This window comes from Taeniopygia guttata, chromosome 3 (genome assembly GCF_048771995.1).
Source record: "Taeniopygia guttata chromosome 3, bTaeGut7.mat, whole genome shotgun sequence".
NCBI classification, from domain to species: Eukaryota; Metazoa; Chordata; class Aves; order Passeriformes; family Estrildidae; genus Taeniopygia; species Taeniopygia guttata.
Window position 1 is genome coordinate 109,698,961 of NC_133027.1, and position 25,881 is coordinate 109,724,841.

Genomic DNA, 25,881 nt, shown 5'->3' on the forward strand with positions numbered 1-25,881 from the left:
TGGCTCAACACAATTGTGCCCCACATCTAAAAGAAGGTGGGCAAAGAACAATTCCTGGATTCCCATGTTAAGCTATTCACAGCATTTCAGACCCTTCTGGACCCCTGCGGTTCAATGCTCTCACATGGTAGGAAAGATGCAGCAGTTCACTCAAAGCAAGCCTCTACCTCACTGCTGAGTCTGGTGTGGGGAGAATTAGGGAAAAAATGGCAAAAAAGGCAAAAGGGAGAAATAAAAAAGGAAAAGAGATGGAAAAACAGCAAGAGGGAGGGGAAAGAAAAAGGGGGGAAAGGACCTTACCGCCTGGTGAGCCTAAGCAAAGTAGAGCCAAATAGCAACTATGCCTCAGAGAAAACAGCAAGAAGCCCATTAACTACAGGAACATCAAACAAACAAAATCTATCACACTGATGTTGAAAACAACTTTTGGGCTTTGAGAAAAGGGAAAAAAAACCCCAAACTTTAATCATTTTATTTCCTAGTGGTACAAATCTAAGACCGAGCAGATTTCTCCTAGAAAGCTCCACGTCCACTATGGCAGAGATAAAAGTCACCTTTGTTTAAGCAAAAGCCAAAGCTTAAAGAAAGAGAAAACTGATAAATGATAGACTCAACCCTTCCCAACAAGAGCAGAAAGCTCCCCTTACACTCCTCTTCACTCCCAGTCGTTCTGGGCAGCTAAACCCCAGCCCTAGATTTGCACAGAAAAAGCCAAGAGGCACTTACCTTGCTTTGTGCAGTGGTGACAAGGACAGGAAAGTCCACAGTCATGGGAAAGGTGTCAGCCAGGAAGATGGAAGCAGGCTTCTGTGATGGACCCATGCTGCAGGGCAGAACACCAGCTCCTCACTGTGTGCTCCAGCCCCAAAGAAAACATTAAAGAAAAGTCTTCTTACAATCCAGGCAGGATGTCTGCCATGTTCAATGCAAATAATTTAAATGCCACTAGGTTTCACCTCTAGTAAGAGGAAAAGCAATGGTTTGACTTCCTCTACCAAACCCCAGCTGCCAGGGTAAAGAATCAGAAGGTCCCTACATTTTCATCCTGCCTCTGCCAGTTACACAATGCAGGCATTTCAGAAGCATCCCTTTGCTTCTGCCCTTCCATCTGTATGGCAAGAACCCAAAAGTCAGAATTTTATCAAAGCACGAACCAAATAGATCAAAACAGAGAAACTGAAAGCCTTTCTAACAACTAAAAGCCAAGAACATTCCTACAAAGCACTCAGACTCCCATTTGCTGCCTGCTGATCCTCAGCCTGTGCAAGCAATTATACCCTGATTACTTTTGTTCATTTCCACAGTTTTTCCCACCTGAGAGCCAGAGCCAACAGCTGGGTCTTTATCTGGGATCCCTAGGGACTTCAATGCTGCAGGAATGTGCTACATAGCCAGCAAGGCTCCCACTGGAAGCTAGGCATGATCTCAGGAGCTCAAGGTTAAAGCTTTGCCCTTTAATGGGTTGAAGATAAAGAGTTAAATGTTGTGGCTTAAGGATAATTTTGTCAGCATGCTCTTTCCATTAACAAAAATGGGGAGATCTGGGTATGAATGAAAAGTTGTACACATTGCCTCTATGATGAGGACAACCTTCTGCCCCTGAGCTCCAAGGAATTCTTCAGCACAGCCTTCAATTCAGCCACAAATTAGCCCTAACCCTTGTGTGCATCTTGCTCACCAGGTTGTTCTGTGTCTAACTTCTCTCCAGACTCCCCACCCTGCTTTTCTGCAGTCTTCACTCCTGATGTTGGCCTTCTGCTTTCTTTTCAGCTGGCCTTATTTAACTCCTTCCTTGGCAGCAATGTTCTCCTGCCCACTCCTGCTCTGAGCGGTGCTCTTGCTGTTGGGATGTTGCTCAGTTATGTAAGTGAGCTCCGGGTCAGTGCTGCTGCCCTGCACTCCCTTCCTCGTTTGGAATAATCATGTCCAGCCATGGATTATGAACTCCTGGATATCAGGACCATCTTACTTTCTTCTTTTTCTTTCAGTGAACTCCTGTGTACCACGTGTAGTTGTGAAAGAGGAAGGAGTGAGAGGTTTTGAAGGGGCCCTTGGATATGGTAACCTGCTGGCTCTGTAATCAGCTCTTCACCATTGCATGGCACGGGGAAAATGTCCTTGTGCTCCATGGTGTCGCTCATTCCCCCAGAACAACCTGTGCAATTCCTCACCAGCTCTGCAGTGACAGTGTCACCTAAAGAGCTGCACACTCTTGACCAAAAACCCAGAGCTTAACAAAAAATTCAATCCAGACCCCGACTGGCCTATTGGACTTTGCAGCAAAACACACAGAAAATGAAACTAAAAAGAAATGTAAGGAGACACAGTGGGGGCAATATATCTTTAATTTTTTTGCTTTTGTTTTTTTAGTATTACAGTATATTCTTATAAAAAGATACAGATAAAAAGGACACTACAGGATTTGTACATTTAATTCACCTATAGTCTTAAACTGACTAAGAAATGAGGATAGGCCAAGGCATTACAGCAGCACACAACCTCCCACTTCAGTAAGCAGCACTGCACTTTCTAGCTTGGCAGGCAGGGCCACCTCCCAAAAGTGACCTGTGGGTTTGAAGCTGAGCAGGCTTGCAGGGAACAGAATGGCTGCAGGTGGGGATGACTTGGAAGGGAGGTGTTGAGCACAGAGCGGCTCAGGTACCGAACATTCCCTCACAATTCTAAAAGCTGCACAGAGCTTTGGAGAGCCTGTTTGAAGGCAAACAGGAAGGGGGAAAATGGCTTATCAGAGAGGCTTTTCTAGATCACTTGGCTCAGAGCTCCGAGGGAGGGGGGTTGAAAGGGCCAAGCCCTACATGAGCTGTGGTAGAACATCTTGTAAATAGACAAAACTGTCTAAAGGAGAGTTTTAGTTCAGATCCTACTTTTAATTATGCTGATGTAAAACCAGAGCAACATAAACTAATTACTGTAGATCAATTCTACATTACTACCCATAACAGAAAACTCCAGTCTGGAACCATCCAGACCCTTTAATGAAATCAGCTGCCAAAACACCACACTAGACTGGCATCCTTCTCAGCAGGCACAGCGAGCAAATATGGCCAGCTTCAGAGAATACTGGTCATCAGAACTACTAGTTTGATTAGTGGATAGCTATTTTATGCATGATGTAAATATATATATAAATTCTCACAATATTTTCAGTTGGCCAAAAATTGTATTATCCAGGTTGGCCCCTTCTACCTTTATAAGAGAAACTAGGGTGGCAAGGGAGCCCACCTCTTTGCATGGCAGGCAATCAGAAATCTCCTGTGTCAAGCACGGGAGCCAAGGAGCCATGGCCAAACACCTTCTGATTGCCAGGACTCCATGGGTTACAAACCAACCAGTAGAAAGATTTTATTTACCTGAGGTAATCTGGGGAGGTGGGCTGGAGGAGGAGAGAGGTAAAGTAGATGAAATGTTTCTTTGGCCATAAAGATAGAGAGGAATATTAGCTCTGAGGAAGGAGAACTGTCCCAGTTTTTCTCATTAGTGTGTTAAATCTGCTGAGAAGTTACAGGACATGAACCACTTTTGGCCATCTAGCCAAGCTTCTCTGGAATTATGGCTATGGAAGGGTGAAGTTTAGGCATGCAACCATGCACCTTAACTCTTCTCAATCTTCTCACCATGATAAAAAACAAACATCTTTTGTAGAAAGTGGTCTAAAATAACCAGCCTCCATCAGATCACCACAAGCATTAAAATGAGAGTTTTCCAAGAACCAGAATCACCGGGGGCAGAGTAATTATGACAAAAGGCAAAAGGTTTTTTTTCCTCCCTCCCTTCCCACACCAAGACTGCTCACCTGCATTCTCTGGCCTGGCTCAGCTGGTGCTCTCCAGCTGGTGTAATGCCCTGGCACGGTCTCAATAGTCTTTGCTGTAATGCAGTGTATACATACATACAAACATAGCAAACTAAAATAAGGCAAAATAAATAGAGGTGTCAGATTTACAGGTTCCCCTTAGAGATTCCTAGAACTTTTTTTTTTGTTAATCATTTAACCCCCAAACAAACAGACAAACAAAACCCCAAACAACCAACCTAGAAACAAAACTGCATATATCATGTACATCATCTACTGTACAACGGATCTCATTTCCCCTCAAGGAAACTCCTGACACAAGCTTCTCCCATGCAACCCAGCTCAAAGTGTGATCTTTCCTAAAGAAAAGGAAAGATTTAGCCAGTGGGGCTGATCATTATGGAAACACCTGCCCCACGGTCTCCCACCAGGATCCTTTGCAATTCCTTTCCCTTCCTCAGACATTGTGAACACATTACAGAAATGCTTCAGAAGGACATCCAGGTTTTTTCCCTAGTGAGGAAGTCTCTCAGCCCTGAACACGAGTTCTACTTCTGCTCTTGTAGGGAACTGGTGCCTGGACAATGGCTGTGCTACAGAGCATGGAAGGGTCTTGCTCCTTGAAGTCACTTTACCTTGTAGCATTTCTAGAGACACAACAAACTGAGAAGCGTGACTCAGTTCCAAGCAAGTGGAAGGGGCAGGGAGTCTTCTTCAGTCTTTTCTGGGCTCATCCTCATGCAACCTATGCAGCAACAGTGCAGAGACACAGAGGTGAGTGAGCACTAGATCTCTAGGGACAAATTCTGGAGAGTTAGAAAGTACCTCTTCCAGGTGTGAGGAACTTCATCATAAAGTCAGCAATTACTATATTTCTGCAGGAAGCAGAATAAGCTCTCAATTATGCCCTTCTTTCTCACATCTCCTCCTTCTCCACTTATTTCCAACCACAGAGTGACTTCTCTTAAAGTGCTGCTTCTATGCACAGGTGCAAGGCCAACAGCAGACCCTAGCTCTTCTCCAGCTTTTCCAGTGATGTCAGACCTCAGACTTCTTCCTAAACCTACTCTGGAATAAGATTTTCCTTTCTCCTTCAGCACCTGGCAACTCAACTAGAACTGCTGAAGAAGAGAGTATTAAATGCACTCACAGTACTCAGGAGATGAGAAACACAGACAAACTTGGCTTCAGCAAGAATCTGATGCCAGGCCCTACAGCAGAGCAAATTTTTCCTTATCTTCTGCGTGGGTAACCTCATCTCATACAGCAGATAATTTAATGGGCCTCTCTGCTTGTCATCACTTGTATGAAAACACTGCTTGCCTCAGTGTGAAACTGAGCTTTTCCAAAACCTTCTTTATGAACTTTCACCACGCAGTCAAGAGCCCAGGGGACTGTCCAGCACACTGAATGAAGCTTTTGGCCACCATCGCTGATTTGGCATCCCCAAAACGGGGAGCCTGGGGCACTGGAGTGCTGAGAAAGTCGAGCTGCATTGAATCAAAGCATGACTCTGAGCTTTCTGTCTGTCCCCTTAAGGATCCCACAGCTGATTTACAAGAGTTGGACAATCTCTCATTATTAATGTATGAGTTAAAGAGGTGGCAAAACTATAGCAGCTTTCTTTGAGTGCCCGTGTGGCTGGAGTGTTGTTGCGTACCATCATGCAGGACCTCTTTAAATCAGGGCTGAACTGTGTACACAAAGGGACAGAGGATTTATCACTCTCTCTGCTTTTGCTACATTTGTGGCCTGGCAAAGTGACTTCAGTTTCAGAAAGCACAGCACAAACCTGGTTTGACAAATACGGGGGCAGGGGGAATGCTGTATTTATATTCAAAGGGTTTGCCCTGAGGTGTTTCTTCTCTGGCAGCTGCCACAGGGACAGGCTGCCTTATCCAAGTACCTGGGGAGCAAGCAGGCAGCTGTACTTGCACAACATCTTGCACTAGGACTGACCTTGGCACTACACATGAAGTTCTGGGTGAGTCCTAAACCCAGGGAGAACAAAGAGGGAGGGAAAAAACCCTACAATGTTCTAATGCCTAAAAGCATAATCTTTGGAATTCAGGGATTATTCAATTCTAAACTCAACTGTATACCAATTTGGCACATATTACCACCTCTCATATGGCTTACATGGCATAGGTTACATGGCATGCTTTAAAACAAGACAAACAAAAGGGCTGGGATATATAGCAAGTCTACTTCAGGGAGCAGCAAGGAGCTTGTTAATATAATTTACAAGAGACATTTCTAAAAATCCATTTGTAATTTAAAATAAAAATGCTTAAAAAAGTGAGATTTTTTTTTTTCTTAAACTTTCAAAAACCTTTATGAAATAGTCTTTCTTCTACAAGGTGCTTGTGTCCACTGCAATAGGCATTGCTGTTAATAGCTAATCCCAGAAGGGGAGTGGGATAGTAAGGGAGGAGAATGCACCCAGCTCTTGTAAGATACCAGCTCTTTACGATGAGTATTATACAGAGGCGCGGCAGTCTGGAATGTCCTAAATAGGGAAATTCTGGGGTGGGAGACTCAAAATCCAGTAAACAATGAACATCAGAGTTTAACAATTCTGACTTTTTTTGCTTCTCTTCTCTCAATTCTCTTTTTTGCTTTTAATAGTTTACATAATTATTTAACTCTCAAAGTGTTCAGAAAACCACCACAGTTTGCTTCTCCAATATTGTAGTGTGTAATACTGATCAGGCAGCGTGCATTGCAGAGGAAGTTCTGTTCTGCTGACTAGGTGCAGAGCCTGAGGTTAAGTGACATTCAGAGAAAAATCAAACCAAATGATTAAACTTCCCTGGGATTCCTGGACATTTTGTGCTATTGTCTAATGCAGCAATTTGTAGATGGTGGGCCCCTCTTCTCAAATATTCGCTCTTTTCTTCCTGTCTAGGAGGAAGAATCCATCACCATTATTTCTTTTTCTCTTTTCCTTCTCCAGGGAAGACAATAAAAAAAGAAGACAAGTTTGAAAAAAAAAAAAAGGTAAAAAAAAAAAAGGCCATGACAGCCTACACAATCCAATCCCTTTTCCTAGAACCATGAAGACACACAGAATTCAAGCCTCTTCTTGGGTTCTTTGCATTTCTGCTTATATATTTAATTCATGTAACTTAACTACAAATTTATTTGTTTCTTCTTAATTAACTCAACTCCAAAGCCTGTTTGGCTTACACAATTCCGCGTCCACCTTGAAAAACTCTCAGTTTCAATTATGGAGCTCCCCCTTGGTTCATCCCAAGTGATTTTTTCATAATGAAAGAGTCAGCGTGCTCCAAGGCTCTCCTTTGACACCATTCATACCTTTCTGAGTGACGTGGTTCCCCTCAGCAGGAGTGGGGTGTGGGCAGAGGAGGTCAGGCTGTTAGACAGAAAGACCAGTTCACGCCAACAGCAATCACAGCTAGCATGAAGTGGGAAAGAAATCTCACTTCTGGCAGGCAGTGAACCTGTTCACTGTTTGCTACTGGAGACCTGTGGATGATGCTAGGGAGCTCCCAATTTCCAATCTTGCACAAACAGAAGAAATTTTACACTGATTCTCTTCCAGCCTCCAGCAATGACAACAGACTCTACAGTCATCTACTTGTAATCCCAACCTGGCAGTGGCTTAGTTCTCTAAAGGAAAACCAGAGTTTCTTTCCAAGAAGATGCATTTCATAGCCTTGAGACTCAACCACCAAGAAATTCCAGAAATCTCCTTCTAGCAAAGCAGAATCCAAAAGCCATTTGCAAATTATTGTATGTTGATCCTGATTCTTGATTTTCATTTTGTTACAGAAACTGATGACTTCTTTCTAAGCTTCACTTGCTTTGGACAGTGTAGGCCACACAAAAATACTATACAGGACATGAGCTTAAATGCATTTTTCAGGTGCTGATCAGTGGCTTATAAAATTCAGTTCTAGAAGGGAATTGGAAACTTGAGAACTACATCCCAACAAACCCCTGAAGGCCAGTCTAGATCCTGAAGAAGTGATAGCTGTTTACAGAGTTGGTCTGAAATTAGTTTTCCTTGTTATCAGCAAGATGGAGATCATGACTAGTTTTTACTTTGGCACACAGAAAATTGTCTTGTTCCAGCTGTGAGGCTGTCTGCAAGGTCCAAGTACTTTCTGTCATCACCATAAGGCCTTTGATGACACAACAAACTCCCAGAAGTAAATCTGCCAGCTCTGCATGGCCCAGTCACAGGCCCTGCTGGATCCACAGAGGCACTTTTAGAATGGTTCAAATTAGGAGCACAGAAGAGGGGTGAGAGGAAAGCTGATCATGGAAAGGTAACGTCTCTAGCTACAGACCAAAGAAAGCTGTCAGCCAGGTGCCATCACACACTTTCATCTTCCTTGTTTTGCACTTTTTCAACACCTTCTTTTAGTTGATTATTTCTCTTCCTCTTGCAATTAATAATTTAGCTTTGTCACTACCCGCTCACGGCTTGTCTCCAAGCCTTGGTTCCCCGAACGCTTGCGGTTCCTCTTGAGCTTGGATAAGTCTTTGTCAAAGACTTCACCCGACCTTAATGCCGACACCAGGTCATCAAACTCCCCACTCTCTTCAGAGATGCTTCCAGCTTTTGCTTTCTTTTGTCGCCTCTCTTTCTCCCTCTGTTCTTTTAGCTGTGGAGAAGGACACAGGGTTTTAGGATTAGCTAACCGAGATGCCAGATCACTAGGTACACTGCCAAGAAGTAGCTAAAATGCATCAGCACAGATTAGGGGAAAAAAAAAAAAGAGTTGGAGCTTATCCACAAGGCCATCACCTCTGCCAAGAGCAACAAGAGGCCTGGGCTTCTCTTCTACACAGGCAAGAAGAAAGCAGGAGAAATGAGGAATGAGTAGCAGCACACATCTGCCTCACAAGCACAATCAGCCTGCAGCAAGAGGACACATGGGATCTGTCCATTTTGCACTAATTTTACAGCAGGACAGTGCCAGCTCAGCTCTCTCCACTGCTCAGCTCCAGAATCAGTGGAACCGGCAAGGAATGGTGGCTAGCAGGAAGCAGGTCACTCACTCTGCAAATGCTAGCCTCATATTGCAGGAAAACTCTTTCCACAAGGCTTCCCTCATGGCATTTTGGCCTATGAAACCATCCTACAGTGCTTTGACAGTGGTCTCTGAACTTTTCAGGCTGGCTGAGATGACACTTGAGCCTATGTCCTGGCATTTTATCCCTGTGTCTAACAGTAAGGCTGCTGGCATCCCGGTGTTTTACCTCTCTCCTCTTCTGAAAAGCAAAAAACACTCCTTTTGGCTCAGCAAACATTTAAATCAGTGAGTCCCCACAGCAGTGAGGGCGAAGGCGTCAGCAGGGGGGAAGGAGGCGAGGGAATGCCGAGTTCTCAGGCAGCACAGACTGAGCTTGGAGGGGGAGGCTGGTTCACACGAACCCCTGGGGACACACACATCTGACTCCCAGCAGCAAAACCCACAGAAAGCTCTCCTGCCACGTCAGAGCCAGACAAAACCCCAGTAATCAAGGCATTGAGGCTGGCCAGAGACAAATAGTGCCGGTGCGGGCTGCAGCAGGTGCCAGGGCATTTGTTGTGTCACTGCACACTGTCAGATGACAGGCACACACAGCAGATGATGATGGAAGCTGACTGGAAGCTGACCCGCTTGGCAGGACTGAAGGGAATTTGGCTTCTTTGCTTGCTGCCCAAAAGCAGGATAGTCTGGCATGGGGTGGTGGCAACCCCATCCTGCAAAGTTCCAGGGCAAAAATGCCTGGGCTAGATTTGGTATCTGAATCCAAAAGAGGGCAATTTGGGAGTCAAACAGTACATCCTTGAGAGCTGAGAAGACAGACAGCAGGAAAAATGTCGTATGTGACAGCAGAATGATGCCAAAGGGAGGTGTCAGGGAGAAGAACATAAAACAGTGACAAGATGTGAGCAGTGGAATTTCTCTCAAGGCATAAAAAGGTGAAGGAAAGAAACATCTTCCCGTGCTTAGATCCTCACCATGGCCTCCATGCGTGCCCTGCGCTCCTCCTCTTCCTTTTTCTTCCTCATATTCTCCAGATCTTGCTTGGCCTCTGCAAATGACTGTAAGAAAGTGTCGAAGATGCCAAAAAATTCATCTGGCTGCATCTTGCCCTCAGTCTCTCCAAAATGCTTCAGTGCCTTGGCATACTGTCAAGGGGGCAGAAAACACAAGAGCCATAATTAGGTAGGCAGTTTGGTGAAGAAAGCAAAGATAGCTTATGAGTGACCACACCATGTAATTCAATACCCTCTGAGAATTCATGTGGCAAGAGTAGAAACTACCCCCAGCACCAGAAGTGCTTCTCCTTCAGGCAGGTGCCTGTATCCCTGGAGAGTCTGCTCTCTTGGATATCCTTTGGGTAGCACGCAGTGATAGTGCTGGAGAACACTGACTGCCCACTGATAGAAAAAGTGATCTTTAGTCCCTGAGGGCAGTAATTTCAGAGGATGACACAGTGGCCACATTTTGGCTGCAGCTGAAGGACAGCCAGGGCATGGAAGACAGTGAGCTAGCTGGAGAAACAAGTAGTTTTAGTCTATACTTTCTCCTTCCATCTTCCCTTCAAATCCACTTTTAAAATGCCTGTAGGTAAAAGTTTTTTACAATAAAGCTACAGTGTGTCCCCTGAGAAACCTTCTGCCATGTCACCCATCTCTCTGGAGCCCTCTGAGTCAGGGTGTTGCCCAGGAGAAAGGAGACTATAGACAGACAAGGCATGAGAGAGGGGCAAGGAAAGCAGCCAGGGCTCCCGGGCAGACTTAAAAGAGAGTGAATACATCACAAGTGGTTTTTATTTTAGAAGGCAAATGTTGAGGCTGCAGGACACATATGGAGGCAGCCAACTGGCAGGACTTCAGTCACAGGGCAGTCCTGATGGGGCTATGGTAAATTCACAGCAACCCCTGGCTCTTGGACATCAGTCCTGCAGTAGTTGTAGTCTCTGCTTTGCACTCTCACCCTCCCAAGCATGTTTCATTGCTCACCAAAACACACTCAAGTGCAAGCACATATACAGCAAGTATCATGTACAGTAAGAGCTGTGTAAGGATGCACATCCATTGCCCAGCCACCCTCCCTCCCACTCCTCTGTGCTGCAGCAGGCAGCCCCAGGAACACACTCCTGACAGGACTTGTGCCCTCATGCACAGCTTCCCTAGAATTAATTCCCTGCTTGCACTTTAGCACACAACCACAGAGCAGCAGAGCATCCTTACAAACCCCATCATTTACCAAACCAGGCCATGACTGTCGTGGAGCTCGCTGATGCTTGTATTCAGCCCATACTAACACAGCCCAGTTTCCCTTTCCTTATGTGAGTGCTCTTGCAGAATGGAAAAGACAGTAAAACCAGTTCAGGCTCTGATCCCAGCACAAAATGAGTTTGGAAGCAGGTCTTATAAACCCCTCTGGCCCTGTACCAGGTAAAGCATAAACAATATCTCCCAGTCAACTGCAGGGGGAAGAAATCTCCAAAGAAAGCAACTTCCTTCTGGCACAGCCTGAGAGATTCAACATCTCCCCTTCTCTGCTATCCCTGCCAGGCCCACAAAGCAGTTTGAAGCAATAGATTCTTTTTCCTTTCTTTAAAAAGGCTGTGTTCTCAGCCAGAAACAAACAAAGAAACCCAAAGAATCTTGGAAAAAAAGTGTTGGAAGAAATGCAAATTGCTTTGAGCTACCAAACATGGCAGGAGTTGAAGGAAACACTGCATACAAACAGCAACAGATTACTTCTCTGTTTAACTCCTTTTCTCTGAAGCCTCTGAAAACATACACACTAGTATGCACACCTACACCCTCTCCCCACCCCTCTCTGTAATTTTATCTGTATATAATATACACATAGGCTTTCTGAGTATTAGGAAAGTGCAGTCTACAGTAACCCACACTGAACCAGCACCAGCTCTTTGGCAGAGAGCATACAGGCTGTAAATACCACAGAAGGAGATAAAGTGTCTCCATATGCTCTATTTTCTTCTCTTGTGTGCTCCAGTGTAACAATCAGCCAGGGAGGCAGGGAAGTGCCAGAGAAAGACTTCAGCACAGGCATTGCCACCACTGCTTAAACACACAGAGCACCTGAAGCTCATTGCTCACAGGGGGTGTGCTACCTGGAATCTATTCCCATTTAATTTGTCATTAACTCCTGTGAAAATTGAAACTAAAGCATGAATTAAGAGCAGTGACTAGAGCTACCAGCTAGAAGGAAGGTTTGTCCAACTGCTGCAAAGCCTGGAGTGGGGGCAGTCCACAGGAGACAGCTGTTCCACCTTGTGATGCACTGCCTCCATCCCGTGTTCCTCCTGTGCTCAGCAAAGATGAGTGAGAAGGCACACAGAAATGAGCTGGTTAAATCCATTAATGTCCATAGGGGTATCCTAGTCATTCAAGGAAGCTGGAGGTGGAAAAAGGCAGGGGTTCCTTGCCTGGGGCTCTTGGATCCTACATACATGGAAGTCTCCTTTAGAGGGTGGTGTTGTCTGCAAATGTTCTGCAGGAGGCCTGTCACCCAGCTATTAGCACCAGCTAGTTCGTGTCACACTGGCAAGAGGGGCTTTTGCCACTGCCACTCCGGGGAGGAACAGTGTTCCTGTGCTGGAAAGACTCAGCAGCCTGGGAGCCTTCCAGACACACTCATGAGTCTACGGTGTTGTGGTCTCTAAACAGCAGCAAGGAGGCTGAGAACAGCCTGTCTTTGGTGCTCTGTAACACAGGGCTTAGGAGGTCACAATCACTTACTGTAAAGCAGTGAGAGACAAAAAGCAAAAAAATCTGTGAGGTGGATGACCTAAAATAACTACAAAAGGAAAAATCTGGAGTTCACTGAAATAAACATTCTCCTTCTTTCTTTCCCCTCTCCGGAAAAAAAGCTGACTGAGCAGAGGAAGGCAAGTCAGGAGATCCAGCTTCTGCTGCCAGCTCTGCCCATGATGTGGCTTGGGAATTCATGCTTCCTTTCTAAGCCTTGTGTTCTCCATTCATTACAGAACAGAAAGCATCACCCCACTAATGTGATATAGCAAATGGCAAAAAGCACTGTTCACATCTGTAGGGCACTGCACTAATGTAATGCACTATTGTAAAGAGACACATGCTGTCTTTTCACTGTTTAAACTACAGCAGACCCCTCTGACTTTATTACTTCTTCTGCTTCTCTGTAATTCTGGTTCTGCGACCACATGTGCTTTTCCAAAGCACCAGTGCTGGGATGAGGGGCAGTGAGCTGCTGCAGACAGCCTCCACAATGCTGTCACAAAGCCCAGGCTTCTACCTGCCCACAGTGGCTAAAATCCCACTGCCTGCCTCACTCAGGGCATCAAGAGGCAGAGTGGCATGGACCAAGGTGCTCTGGATGCCAGCCCTCTCTTTTGCTCCGTCACGGGATTTGTGTCACCGTCCACAGATCACTTGACTGTTCCATGGGCAGATTCCCTGCCAAACAACACCAGCTCTTGTGCACAGTTGTGAAATCTGTAGCTAAGTCCTCATGCATAAATAATGCTTCCCAGAATTTTGTGAAGTGCTCTAATATTGTGGAACAAGGGCTGAAACTTGCTTATTCCTCAAGTCATTTGGGGACAGATGACAGGGGCAAAAGGAAAATGGAAAACCGTGTTTCAGCAGGTTTTCCACTGTCACACAGAATGGTGTGTCTTTTTTTTCAGTAAAAAATTCATTTCTGCACCATAAGGGCCCCCAAGCTCCATCATATAACAGGTCCACGAGCTCAGTGCCAGTTCTGCTTCCTCTGCCAAACTTTCCACTGAATTTATCCTCTTGCCAAAGCAAATCGTTTAGACAGTTGTTTATTTTAAAAAGCCATTTTAGCAAGGAGAGGGAAAGCAGGACAGCAGCACACACAAACTCTGCTGTGCTTGCCAATGAAATGTTAAACAGTGGCAGAAGACCTCTGGAAGCGGCAGGAATGGGGCTCTATGAGGAGAAGGAAAAACAGCCATGATGAAAATTTCCTGCTGTCTGTGCTGTCTGGTGTTGTGGGAAGAGCCAATATGCAACTGAATTATACCATGTAGCCACGGAACATGAACTGTGTTCCCCAGAGAAGTACTCCTGAGTGTGCTCTTATGAAGACACCAATTCAGTACTGAGGTGGGTCAAATAAATGTCTTTTCTCTCTATGGGACAAATTCAGATCAGTTAATAGAAAGAGGACTGCCAATTTCAGGCAGGGCTGGGCCCAGCTCTTCTTGTGCCTAAATGCTCTTAAAGGATTCTCCCAGGAATTTAACAGTTACATTGAGTTACAGGTGCTTTAAACATTTCTCCTACGTAAGATGCCAGCCTGCACTGCAGCATCTGAAGTTCTAAGGTACTGTACAAAGCTGTGTGATTTATTTACTAAATGGCTGGTGATGTTTCATGTAGAATACCTCATCTTGACTTTCTCAGTCTCTGTCCTGATACATTCCTTATTCATTTCCCCCAACACCAGTCCCCAGAATGCACAACTGAAGTGCACAGCCTGTAACTAGCACTTGAACTACAGCATTTCTTTGTGCTTCATGCATTCTGCCATTAATGACTATTTTCATAAATGGTTTTCACTCAGCAAGCTTTCACTGCCTTTCTGTCCTTCTAAACAGTTACTGTAGGAGCTGAGCTCATTAAATGTATGTGCAGATTCTGAACTCCTTTCTCCATCATGATAAACACCTTGCTTGAGAGGAACTGTCATCAGAAAGACTGGAAATGGACACTTTTCCTACCCACCCTGTCCAGGCAATAGTATCCACAGTGCCTCTAATAGAGAGGCTTAAGTTTGACATTTAGCACGGGAATGGCAATATCTGACCAAGTAGACTTTGTACTCCTAACAAGATCCAAAGTGTCTTAAAAACAGGTTTGTTATAAACCAAGCACAAAGCAGATCAGTTCTGAGGAAGTCTAGTGATCTACGTTCATACCTGTCAATATTTAACTACATAGTAAAGATTCATATAGGACATATTTCTACTTTTTCAAGAAGAAAAATAAAATTCATACCATAGGAGGTTACTCTTCCTCTACTTGGGCATTTTCATTGCTTTCCCAAAGGAAACAGAGAAAAAATTTTCATGAATAAAATTCAACCTCTTCTTTCTTAAAAAAAAAATCAATTTTTCATCTGTTCAAACACATAAAAACTGGTGAAGGATTTCAGGGCAGAGTTTCACTTTCTCCTGCCCCCACTTTCCAGTTTATGGGAAATGGCAGAAAACATTATCCCTTGATCTAATCTATATACTCCCTTATAAAGTGGTATTGAAAGTGAGAAAAACACAAAAAGAACAAGAACCAGCTGTGCTAGAAAGCCTGTTTAGAGAGTTGGTCTAAGTTTTCAATCAGTTCTTAACCAAGCCATCTGTTTACTACGTGAAGATAAGTACAGTTACAAGTCTTCCTCTGCAAACATGGATGCCTGCATCTGACAACCTGGCCCTTTAAATTTAAAATATCACTTCCTTCCCGTGGTCACTCACTTTGAATGGTTCTGTTTAAGCAAAATGGCCAAAAAGGTACTGCATGGGATTGTGAAAAATATTGTCTGAGAAGGTCAGCACCTCGCCTTGGTAATGGATTGATTCCATCACTAACTAAATTACTTCTGCTAATATTGAAAAGGTTTAAAAAAATATAAAAACTTCCCCACTTTGAAAAGATAAGTTATATTATTTTAAATCCCAGCTGAGGAAACATGGCTCTGATTAACTCATGGTAATCAATTAGCCACATCTATATTTAGGATATCCAACTCCAGCTGTTAAAACTTCATTATTATTAATAAATCCATGAGTCAGACCAGTTCTTCCTAGGCTCATTCGGATATTATTCAAAGTCCACCCTGACATGCTACCTTTTTCCCTCAATTTTCTTTGCTTTGAGAAATCAAAAAAAGAACAGGATAATCAAATGTCTTCGTCCTTCTCTTCCTTTAATTGGCTAGTTCAATTATGTTTCCATGGTAAGAAAAGAGCTTGTGATTAAACAAGCACAGAGAGCCCATTGAGGTTGGAAGATGTTATAAGCTTTGCAAAGAACATCTGGTTTGTTGAAAATTTCCAGCTTTTTCCTTTTTTTTTTTTTTCCCTTTTTTAAGAAAGAAAAGAGGAAAAAGAGGAAGAAGAGAGGGCCAAAATAATATGAAGCAAACATGAGAAATAGCTCAACACTAGTAAGGACAGACAGTTCCTTTACTGGAGTCCAAAAGCAGCTTTTTGCCAGTGGAAGAACCAAAGCCATAGGTTGAGCAAAAGTTGGAATGGTGTGTGTTCAAACATAGCAAGGGTGTGTGAGGAGAAGGTAGAGTAACGTTTCCTAAGCATGTTATAGTCATTAAAATAAAACATCTCTTTATGTTGAGTGCTTTATGTTGGCTATGTCTAAAAAAGCGTGCAACAACTTCCAGACATGCTGGTCTGTCTGCAGGGAGTTTCTCTGGTTATTTTTAAAGCAAAAGAATGGCATTTTTCCTGAAAGTGTCTGATCAAGGAAACTTGTGTTGCTGTGCTGGACATGTACCACTTGCTGGTTTTTAACCCCCAACTGAACTTATAAAGAATCTGCATTGGGTTTTTGTCCTGGTGAGCCAAAAAGAAAGGAGCACCACCATCTTCAACACCAAACCAAAAGTGTGCAGTCTAAGCCATGGACAGAGTGAGTATCTTTCCAGAAATGTGTGCCTAACTATAATGAAGTTGAAAAATTTACTCAGTCATAATACAAAAGCCCCCAGATCATAAAAACCAAATTTTTCTCAGTAAATTGAGTGGGGTCACAGAATGTAAAGTATTTTTTTTTGGTGTGGGTTTAGAAAGCCAGTATGGTGTGAACATTATTATTCTGGAAGTAGTTTGAATTTTCTCAAGCAACATGATAACAATGAAGAATGGAAGTGTTCAGGGCCAGGCTGGAAGGGGCTCTGAGCAACCCAGTCTAGTGGGAGGTGGTATCCCTGCCCATGGCTAGGGGGAGAAGGTTAAAACAAAATGATTTTTAAGGTCCCTTCCAATTCAAACCACTGTATGATACTATGAAAAAAATTAATAATTTTATTCTCACCAGAATGTTTATTTTTACAGCCTTAGTGGTGTTAGACTGCCTAGCTTTGCTCTCAGAGTATTCCAATAGCTACTGCCCCACTGGTGTTTGCCAGGGCAGTCCTCACTGACAGCTGGTGCCTCCTGTGTTTGCAAGTCACTATTACCAAGTTTATCTCCACAGTAAAAAAATGTTTTTGAATCACAAAATAACACTACTGCAGAGGAACTGGACAAATGAGGAGTCTTACTGTCAAGATCCTCAGCCTATATTTTCAAAATCTAAGGCCTACTGATCCGACAGCACAGCTTTCATTAGTAATGCAATAGGACTGACACCAGAGTGGAAACAATTCAATCCAAAAGAAATAACCCATTTGCTTCATATAGCCAAGCACTTTTAACATGCCAGCCAACAAGGGCAGATTTGCCATTACATATAATTTACTTTAAAACGTATTCTTCTCTAAACATTTTCATATGCTTATGACCTTTTCATATAAATTCTTCCTCATTCAGTTGAGAGACAAAGGGATTAGTGCCAGACTCCAGCCATCAGCAAAGAACAAGGACCTCCTCTAGGTGTACCAGTAATAGAGGTGCAGACAATGAAAGGACAAAATGATTGCAGCACCTGAACAATAAACATGCACATGGTTCTGGGTGTGTAAGAAGAACCCAAGAACTTCAGACAAACCACACATGTTTGGTATTTCTGGTTTTATATTGAAATACACCCAGTAACAGAGAAGTGGAAAAGATAAGCATAGCTGGTGTAGCACTGTACCAGCCACTGAGAAGAAAATTAACTCTATCCCAGCTGAAACCAGGACACCAAACTACCAGGTACAGTTTTAAAGGAAAGAGACAAAGCACAGATGTCCCCAGCTGAATGAGCAGAATGGAATGCAACCAGAAGGAGAAGGTAAAAAGATGTGAAGTCACCATCACTAAAAAAGGACCCCTTTTTCAGCAATGCCTTAAAAGGCATTCCCTTCCACACCATGACAAGGTGTGGTATCCTGTTATGCACACTGCCATTGCAATTCTATGCCACACAAGAATACTTTGAAGGAAGATTAGAAAGAAGTGGGTAAGAGCGTGATCCTTCTTTTAAGCCTAAAATATGTTCTAAATGGATATAAATCACATTAGGAAAAAAACCCCAAAACTTCAGCCTAAGCAATTTTCAGTGTCTATTACATTTTCACGGCAGTCCCAACACCTTAAATCACTATTTCCATTTTAATTCAGGCTTTTGACCGAGCTGATGAAACTCCAATCACTTCAAAAGGAATTCTTACCTTGTCTCTAGCCTCGTTGAGAAGGTCTTCTAACTCTGAGAAGCTGAAACTGGCCACAGTGATGAAATCACTCATCACAGGAACAAACCTGTCCCCTGATTCCCGCATGCGTCTCTTCTGATAATCCAGTTCCTGAAAGAGAAGTAAGAGATAGAGACAGGCAAGTGTCAAAGAACCCTCAGTGATGAGGAAGGAAGCAGGGAAGTCCATCTGCTCTGCTCCCACATTCATCCAGAGCTCTAATTTAGGCACCACTTTCTCACTTAGTCAGAAGTTTCTAGGCAAGAGAGGGGAGGTTAAGGTGGGATGAAGGAAGGTCCTGGTTACAGTTTCACTTATCCTCAAGAAACAACCACTCCTGAGAATGCCATCAACATGCTAAGTTTCTAAAGCAACTTTATAATTTAAACATCAACTACATTATGTGCTGCATTTTTTTTCCCTATACAAAATGACAAATGATAAAAAGTTTTGTGTAGCAAGTGACTTTAGTCACTTTAGTGAGTTTTGCCCCATCGTCTCTTCCCGTGGTCAATCAAAATGCCACATACTTGGGAAAATGTGCTGTAGATCTCTTCTTTATTTCTCTGAAAAGCACCAGGTGAACAGCAAAAAGGCATCAAAATTGGTTCTCCCACTGAAGGACAAGTAGACAGGTGCAAGATTTGTTAGCACCCTGCTAAGCATTAGCCTGGACATCATAAAAGTGACAGAGTAATAAATTGGGGGTTATTGTGCTAAGAGTTATGGTAAAAATAAAAAGAATACATAATACCATAGGAAACAATGATCTATTTGTCTGCTACCTACAAAAAGAAAAATTTTGATTGCAAGATTCTTTCCTTCTGGCTCAAGTTTTTTAGTTTTAAGCCAAGATTACCCATAGCTATCTCTTTCCTTACTTTAATTATCATTCTTGAAACATGGAGAGAGCTACAGAGCTCCTGAAACCAATTTATAGTGAGACTGGATGTCTCCCATGCCTGTGCTTGGCTTGTATGCTGTTGACAGTCTCATGGGGATAATGAAATTGTAATCTGGGCCTCATCTTTATTCTCAGCTGAGTAATCAGTGGGAATGATAAAGCCTGACTTTCTCTGTAGGGAAAGCAGCATGAAGCAGCAGGTCAAGTTACGATCTGACCCTCTGTTCCCTTTGGAAAAAAATACTTTTGTGCTGGCTGCAAGTCTATCTCCATGCATGTTGGGTGCTCTCCCTTACTGGTTGTCAAAACAGTAGTTCACAGAGCCAAATGGGCAGGTTTACAAGCACCTTTGGGTAGGTTTGTAAGCATCTATGCTGGGAAACATCTTGGGATTTGCTCCACACGGTGCTGCTGAATGCCAAGAATTACTTTGTCCATCAACAACCTCAAATGTGACAAGATATATCTTTTGGTCTGGTGTGAATTGGAAGGAGAATGTAACCACCACAAGGAAAGACCGCAAAGGAGAAAAGGGGCAGGAAAGGTAAAGAGGAGGTGGCCAGAGAAAGCCTACGATAAAGAAGTGCTACTTCCCCTGCTTTGCATTACATCCTCTTCCCCACTGAATTTCCTAACACATCACAAGGGACAGTCCTGGAAACACTGTTCAGTACATCACTTTGCAGTGAAGAATTTTGTCTATGTTACAATCACTTTGAAATTAACCTTACAAATACAAGAAATGTCACTTCAAATGCTTCTAAGAATTATGTCTATTTTTTTCAGTCACTCTCTTCCATTCTAATTTTGAAGCTTATTTTAGCTGAAAGTTGCTCCATTCTCTCCTTCCCCCTTTCTCTGGCAGGTGAGTATAGCAATTCTGTCATCTTACTCTCTGTTGACAGCTATGGCATTTGTGACTGTTACTCATGAGCAGTATTTTTCAAAGTCAAATCAAGATTAGGTGGTCTGCTCTTCAATTTCAAAAATTCAGTTCTTCCCTTCAGAGTAATTATCTCAAAATGCAAGAAAACTTTAAACCCACACAAGAAACCAGTGTGACTATGTAATCAGCCAGAGAGCAACACCACAGAATAATAAATTCCTCTGTATCTTCTAGAAATGGTCTCTACTAATCATAGTAGCACAACAGAGGCTGGAACTGGCTCTGGTGGGCTGGGCTGCTGGTTCTCTAGAGGGATGAAAAGATTCAGCCATGGTAGTAATTTCCAAGCAGTGGTTATGATCTTGCTGTGTGAGAGAAGGGTTCTGCTGACAAAGTTCCCTTACATTACTTATCTGTCCTTCTGGAAGCATCCTACAAAGGCAACAGCTGCATGAATGATTAAAATGAATGCATCTTATTTTTACATAGAAGTGAGCTGCAAATCCAGGAAGCCAAATGGTTCATAGTACCTTTAAGAACATCTGACTGTGGAACTATTTTTAGCTTTCTATTCTTAAGGGGCCTTGAAGAAACACCAGTGACTGAAGCCAAAGCTGTGGTGAGAACACACTGGAATAGAATCAAGAATCACACCTTCCCCTCCTCCCCCTTCCACCTGACAGTGATCTTCTATTGTTACTGCAGTGCTGCTTTTTACATGCCAGAAAACCACGAACTGAGCAAGCAGACTGGGAGGTGCTGGCAGCCTCAGAAGAAAAATACCATGGCAGGAAGAAGCCTGAGGCAGGAAGATGGTGATTCTATGGGAAGGAGAGGTTGCCCATGGAACCCATGGACAGAAAAGAGAAGAAAAATCAGCTATCAAGGCAAAAGGACAAATAATCTGATTAAAGAAAGCAAAACAAGATTTAGCTACTCACATTTCAAAGGTGGGGGGGAATTGTCTGTCCCAGCCAAAAACTGGGCCTCTCTTCATGTCATGAACTCCATGTCAGCCTTCCCTTTACAGGTGCTTTTAATTCCCAAACACTGTACTCCATGTATGGAGCAGTATTTCTTCTCATTGCTGCATTCTCCCTTACCCCAACAATCCAGAAAAAGGGTTGGGAAAGTTTTTTTGGGGTTTTTTTTTTGGTTTTTTTTTTTTTTTTTTTTCATAGGAGGATCACCGGTTAATTACACAATGAACTGCTGGCAACAGCCAGACAGCCTGGGGGCTGCTGAAGGGACAAAGATACTTTCCTCTACCCCAGAGGCAAAAACAAATTCAGGTCATGTGAAAGAAAAATGAACTCATCACTGTCGTGTCTCATGGTGAATGAGAAGGACTGGAGGGTCCTCTGTTAGTCCCTTGTAAATAGGTAATCCTTGCACAGAAATCACCCAATGCATTTTCCAACAACTAACTTTCATTAGTAGCAGGAAAAACTCTACCATTGTTGTTTTGCTTGCCAGCTCAATTGTTTCATCTTTAACTAGTTTCTATTCTTCCCTCTGCCTTCCCAAGGAGTGCTTAGGATAGAGGATAGGGTTGCATATAACAGAGCTCTACCTGCTTACTACTACTCCAAGAGCCATGTGAAACACTTGCTCAGCAGCCATCCATCCCTCAGTAAGAAAGAGCATGAATTTTATTTCTTCTTTCAGTCCATGCCATTTTTCAAACTGTCCTTTTACTTTCCAGGTTGAGATCAAACAAGCTTTTCATTAGCCTTAACTCTGCTAAGATCATCAGCAGGAGCTCCACATGAGAAGCTTTTATTTGTTTTTTCTTGGTTAATGCATTCTGGAATGGAATGGAAAGGAATGAAAAAAGAAAGCCCACTTTATCTTATCATAAAATATATAGTGCCCCTGATTCTGAGAGAGATATTGTAAGCGTGGCACTTTGGAAACCTTCAGATACTTACAGTTTCAACAGCTTTCAATCCAGTCTTTATGTTGTTGACTTCCTTCTCCAGCTCTACGAGGCTGCACAGGAGACAGAGGCAGAGCAGATAAAACAAAAAGAGCAGTGTTACACAGGGATACAGGACTGTGCAGCAGTACAGACTGCTGGCCCATCACGTCTGGGATCCAGCCCCTGGCACCAGCCACGCCAGACAACCCGAAACGAGGGGAAGGGGATCTGTTGATGCTCTGTGCTGCTTTCTGTATGTAAGATGAGGCCATCCCTGCTTGCCTGTGTTCACACTGAAGACTGGGATTTTTTTGGGAAGGAAAGGGGAGGTTTCCCTCAGAACATCTGCCCTGCAAGCTGTTCCTCACCCTTCAATCAGGAGTGTACACCCCACGGCCAGCTCGCAGTGCTGTCAGCTGACACACAACAAGGAGCACACACATCACTGGACTCTCAGATTATCTCTGCATATGATTCTTACACCACATAACTACTAAATCCCATTAGCACTACATATACATGTGATTTTTTTTTTTTCCTCCCTCACAGTTCAAACATTGTTTTTTCCATCTGCACTTCTTCCATATGGTAAGTCTGGGCCAGCTTACATTGTAACTGAGCATAGAAATGTACTGTTAATGCTCATACACACTTCCCTAGACTCAAATGTTACACTGAATGTCTGCTCATCATATATAAATGCGAGTTTCTTTTTTTTCTAGGACTTGTGATCAAAATAAGTCTTTAATTTCCAGATAGCTAGTGAATACCTATTTGTGTGTCAACAGGCAACCCCTCCAAATATTTGGGGAGTAGTAGCTTACATCTCAAAAACACCCCCAAAGCTTTAATAAATGCCTTTTAAGCGTGAAAATACATTAATTTTTCATTTTTCTTTCATTAGTTGGACTAGTTCCCCACATAAAGAATCATTTTTGTGTAAATATGATGCATAATATTTTTTGAACAGTGCTTTGAAAAGAGAAAAAAACAGTTTTTATTTTGGGGGATGGCTTCTGTACTTCTGTATTAATTTTTCACAAACACTTCCAGAAGTGGACCATTGACTTTTTTTGCAGAAAGCATGATGCTTTCCATATTTCTGTGCAAGACTAATATGTGCAAAAGCTTGAACAATCTTCCTGAAAAAGATTTACTGTAGCCTCTGTGCCTAATTGACTCTTAGAACAAACCTGCAATTACGCAGAAAAAATAGTACACTTAGATGAACAACCCTAGAATATGGTGAGTGAATCACAAACAACAGCCAGCCTAGTTAGAATGTCTGATTCAGAAATAAAGTAAATACAGGAATATCTAAGTAAAGCTATTAATTCAGTTATCTACAACAAAGGCATTACAACTCCAGCTCTGAGAAGTAATAGCACTGGACTTACTTGACTTTTGCTGCTTCTGGAAGATGCTGCAACTCAGATTGGATATCCAGGATATCTGGATAATTCTTTTCAAAGATCATAATTAGGTAGTGCAAGAGCGTAATGTTCCTAAAGAAAACAAAATAAAAACAAAAGGTAGGAATGAGAAAGAAGATGGTCACGAGAAGGAAAGGATGGTGAAAGGATTGTGACAAATCAGTGAAAAATATTTGGGTAGGAAATGTGCTTGTTTGAACAAAATAAACAATTTATCAGCAGTTAGCAGCTGTGCTACTGAAAGAAAAGTGCAAAGGATTGAAATGGATTAGTCCTTTATGAACCATCCTTCTTAAAACCTCAAGCACTATAATGTATCCTAATTTATTCTGAGAACACCAGCATGCTTCCATCCATGTGTGTAGATGGTGTAATAGAACAGAAAATTGCATAACACAGTATAATATTTGTCACCAGATACTTACAGAGAATAAACAACTAAAGGGACATTAACTTTTAAGGGAGAAGCAAGCTGTCCTCAGAGGCAATGTGGGGAAAAAACCCCAGAGCTGACTAAGAGGAGAAAAAAAGTTTTTGAAGATTGGAAAAGCTGCAAAGAAAACTACTGCAGCAATGAAGCAGCTGAGCTTATGTGTAGTGGTGAGGCTCACTAACACAAAACCAATGGCAGCCCAAATAGGAGCAGATAGAATTGAGATGTACAAAGGATGCAGGAGAGGGTTTAGGGAAATTTGTAAAGTAAACAAGGAATTCTGCATGTAAAGAGAACAGACAGCCATAACAGCTACTTTAGGTGGGTGCTATGTGGTTAAACAACAGGGAAGATAGCAGATGGCTGCTGCTTCACTCAGACTGGAGTCTGGGAGCTGGGAACTGGTGAGGGAACAGAATCTGCAGCTACATTAAGGCAAAAAAGAGTTCAACATTAGCTATACAACTGTTAGCCTTGTAATAGAGAAAAGGACATTTTGGTAGTCAGAACAGTACTCTGTTAGTTCAAACTCTACTAGGTAGGAATGAATTTCTTATGATATTTTACTGCTATCATTCATTCTGTCATAGCCTGAAGTTATTTAACCACAACTATGGTCTCAGCAGGTCTTAAAAGTCAAGGAAGGTGCAAATTACTAAGAACCTGCAAGGTTTCTTAGGAAACTCCAGGGAGTTTCTTTTCTCCAAGGAAAACCTTAGTGCTGCTGGAGTCCAAAAGTCATATTCTCTGCACAGTCTCAGCTGGATTAATTTCCAGAACCAGTATGGGGATATGGGGCAAAACATAGAGTGACTATAAAGACCTGCAGTCCGTGTCAATGAACAATAAGCTCCACATTCCCAAACCAGCTGTTTTCCTTATCTGCCCTAGATACAACCAGGATCAGTCTCTCTGAGTTATGCCTTGTGGTTTCATTAGTGGTGTACATAGAGAAAATGTTTGTGACAGTCCTGCACCAGAAACATACACCATGTTTCACAGGAGACATAAAATTGTGCTCAGATTTTTTTTGTTTGTTTGTTTTTTTGCAAAACCATGGCCATAAAACTTCGGTAGAAAGGGAAAATTCCATAGAAATCCTCCCCCTCCCCAGACTTATTTCAGTTTTTGTAAAATACATTTTGTCATCTATGCATAAGGTTGCAGAAATGCAATCCAACATCATATGTACATTATCCAGAGAAACAGCAGAATTTAGTTGCTGTGTTAATAGCTGGTTTTAATTGCTGCAGAATCTTCAAGAGTGAAAAGCATTACTTAAATGTCAAATAAAACATGATTTTCAATTGTCTGCAGAGCAAAAACCAAACAAAAACCCATTTTCAGTGCTATGCTAAGAGATGCAGCAGCACAGTAACTGTTGTATTTATGGTCTTTTACCCCACCTGTCTATGCTGGATTTGGTGTCCACAATTTTGTTCAGGCTGGAGACTTTGAAGCCATAAGCACTTCCCCTTTGGCCCTTGTTCATGTAATTCCCAAAGGCAAGAACTACCTCCAAGAGCTGCCTCAAACGCTTGCTTCGGATGAGTTCTTTGGATGCCAGAAGAATGGCTTAAAGAGAGGAAAAAAAAAGAACAAGTTATTGCACAGTGGCTGTTTTTAACATGCTTGGGCCATAATTTGAAACACCCTGAATAGAATTTGCACAACTGCTGCAACACTGTGTACTGTCCTTCCTGCACCCCCAGAATGGGGACAACTGGAAGGAAAAAGCTCCTCTGAACATAGGACCAAGGCTGTTCTCCTGTTACCTCACACTCTAAAAGCACAGCCAGTGAGAACAGAGGGTAGGCTAGAGTTCTTCTGAAAATACAGAGTAGAATACACTCACTTCTTCTCTGCAATAACCATGGACGTGGTACAGAAAGCACAGACCTCCACTGCTTCTAGGTTACACATTCCCAGAGCATCAGTGCCCTGAACTATCTATTCATGTGCCATTTCAAGAGGGAAGGTGCAAGGACTTGAGGGTGAGAAGGGAAGGCTGACCTGCATAGAAAGGCCATGAAAGTTTTTGGCAGCTCAGCACAGCAAGACAGCATGCTGTCACATTTGTCAGGTCATATTTAGAGTGTAGCAATCATGGAACAGACTTTATTA

At 42.8% G+C, this 25,881-nt stretch overlaps 1 protein-coding gene across 5 annotated transcripts in view; it reads right to left on the reverse strand.

Annotated features, from left to right (window-relative positions):
* Nucleotides 1-2,327: 2,327 nt before the first annotated feature.
* Nucleotides 2,328-25,881, reverse strand: part of DAAM2 (dishevelled associated activator of morphogenesis 2) — a 201,415-nt gene continuing 177,861 nt past the window's right edge. For all 5 annotated transcript variants that reach the window (XM_030269211.4, XM_072927612.1, XM_030269212.4 and 2 more), the window contains 6 exons: nt 25,164-25,332; nt 23,289-23,396; nt 21,902-21,962; nt 18,160-18,291; nt 9,795-9,965; nt 2,328-8,448 (listed from right to left, as the gene is read on the reverse strand). In XM_030269211.4, coding sequence (XP_030125071.4) covers nt 8,233-8,448; nt 9,795-9,965; nt 18,160-18,291; nt 21,902-21,962; nt 23,289-23,396; nt 25,164-25,332 — 857 coding nt within the window. In that variant the 3' untranslated portion in view covers nt 2,328-8,232. The remainder of the gene's footprint in view (nt 8,449-9,794; nt 9,966-18,159; nt 18,292-21,901; nt 21,963-23,288; nt 23,397-25,163; nt 25,333-25,881) is intronic.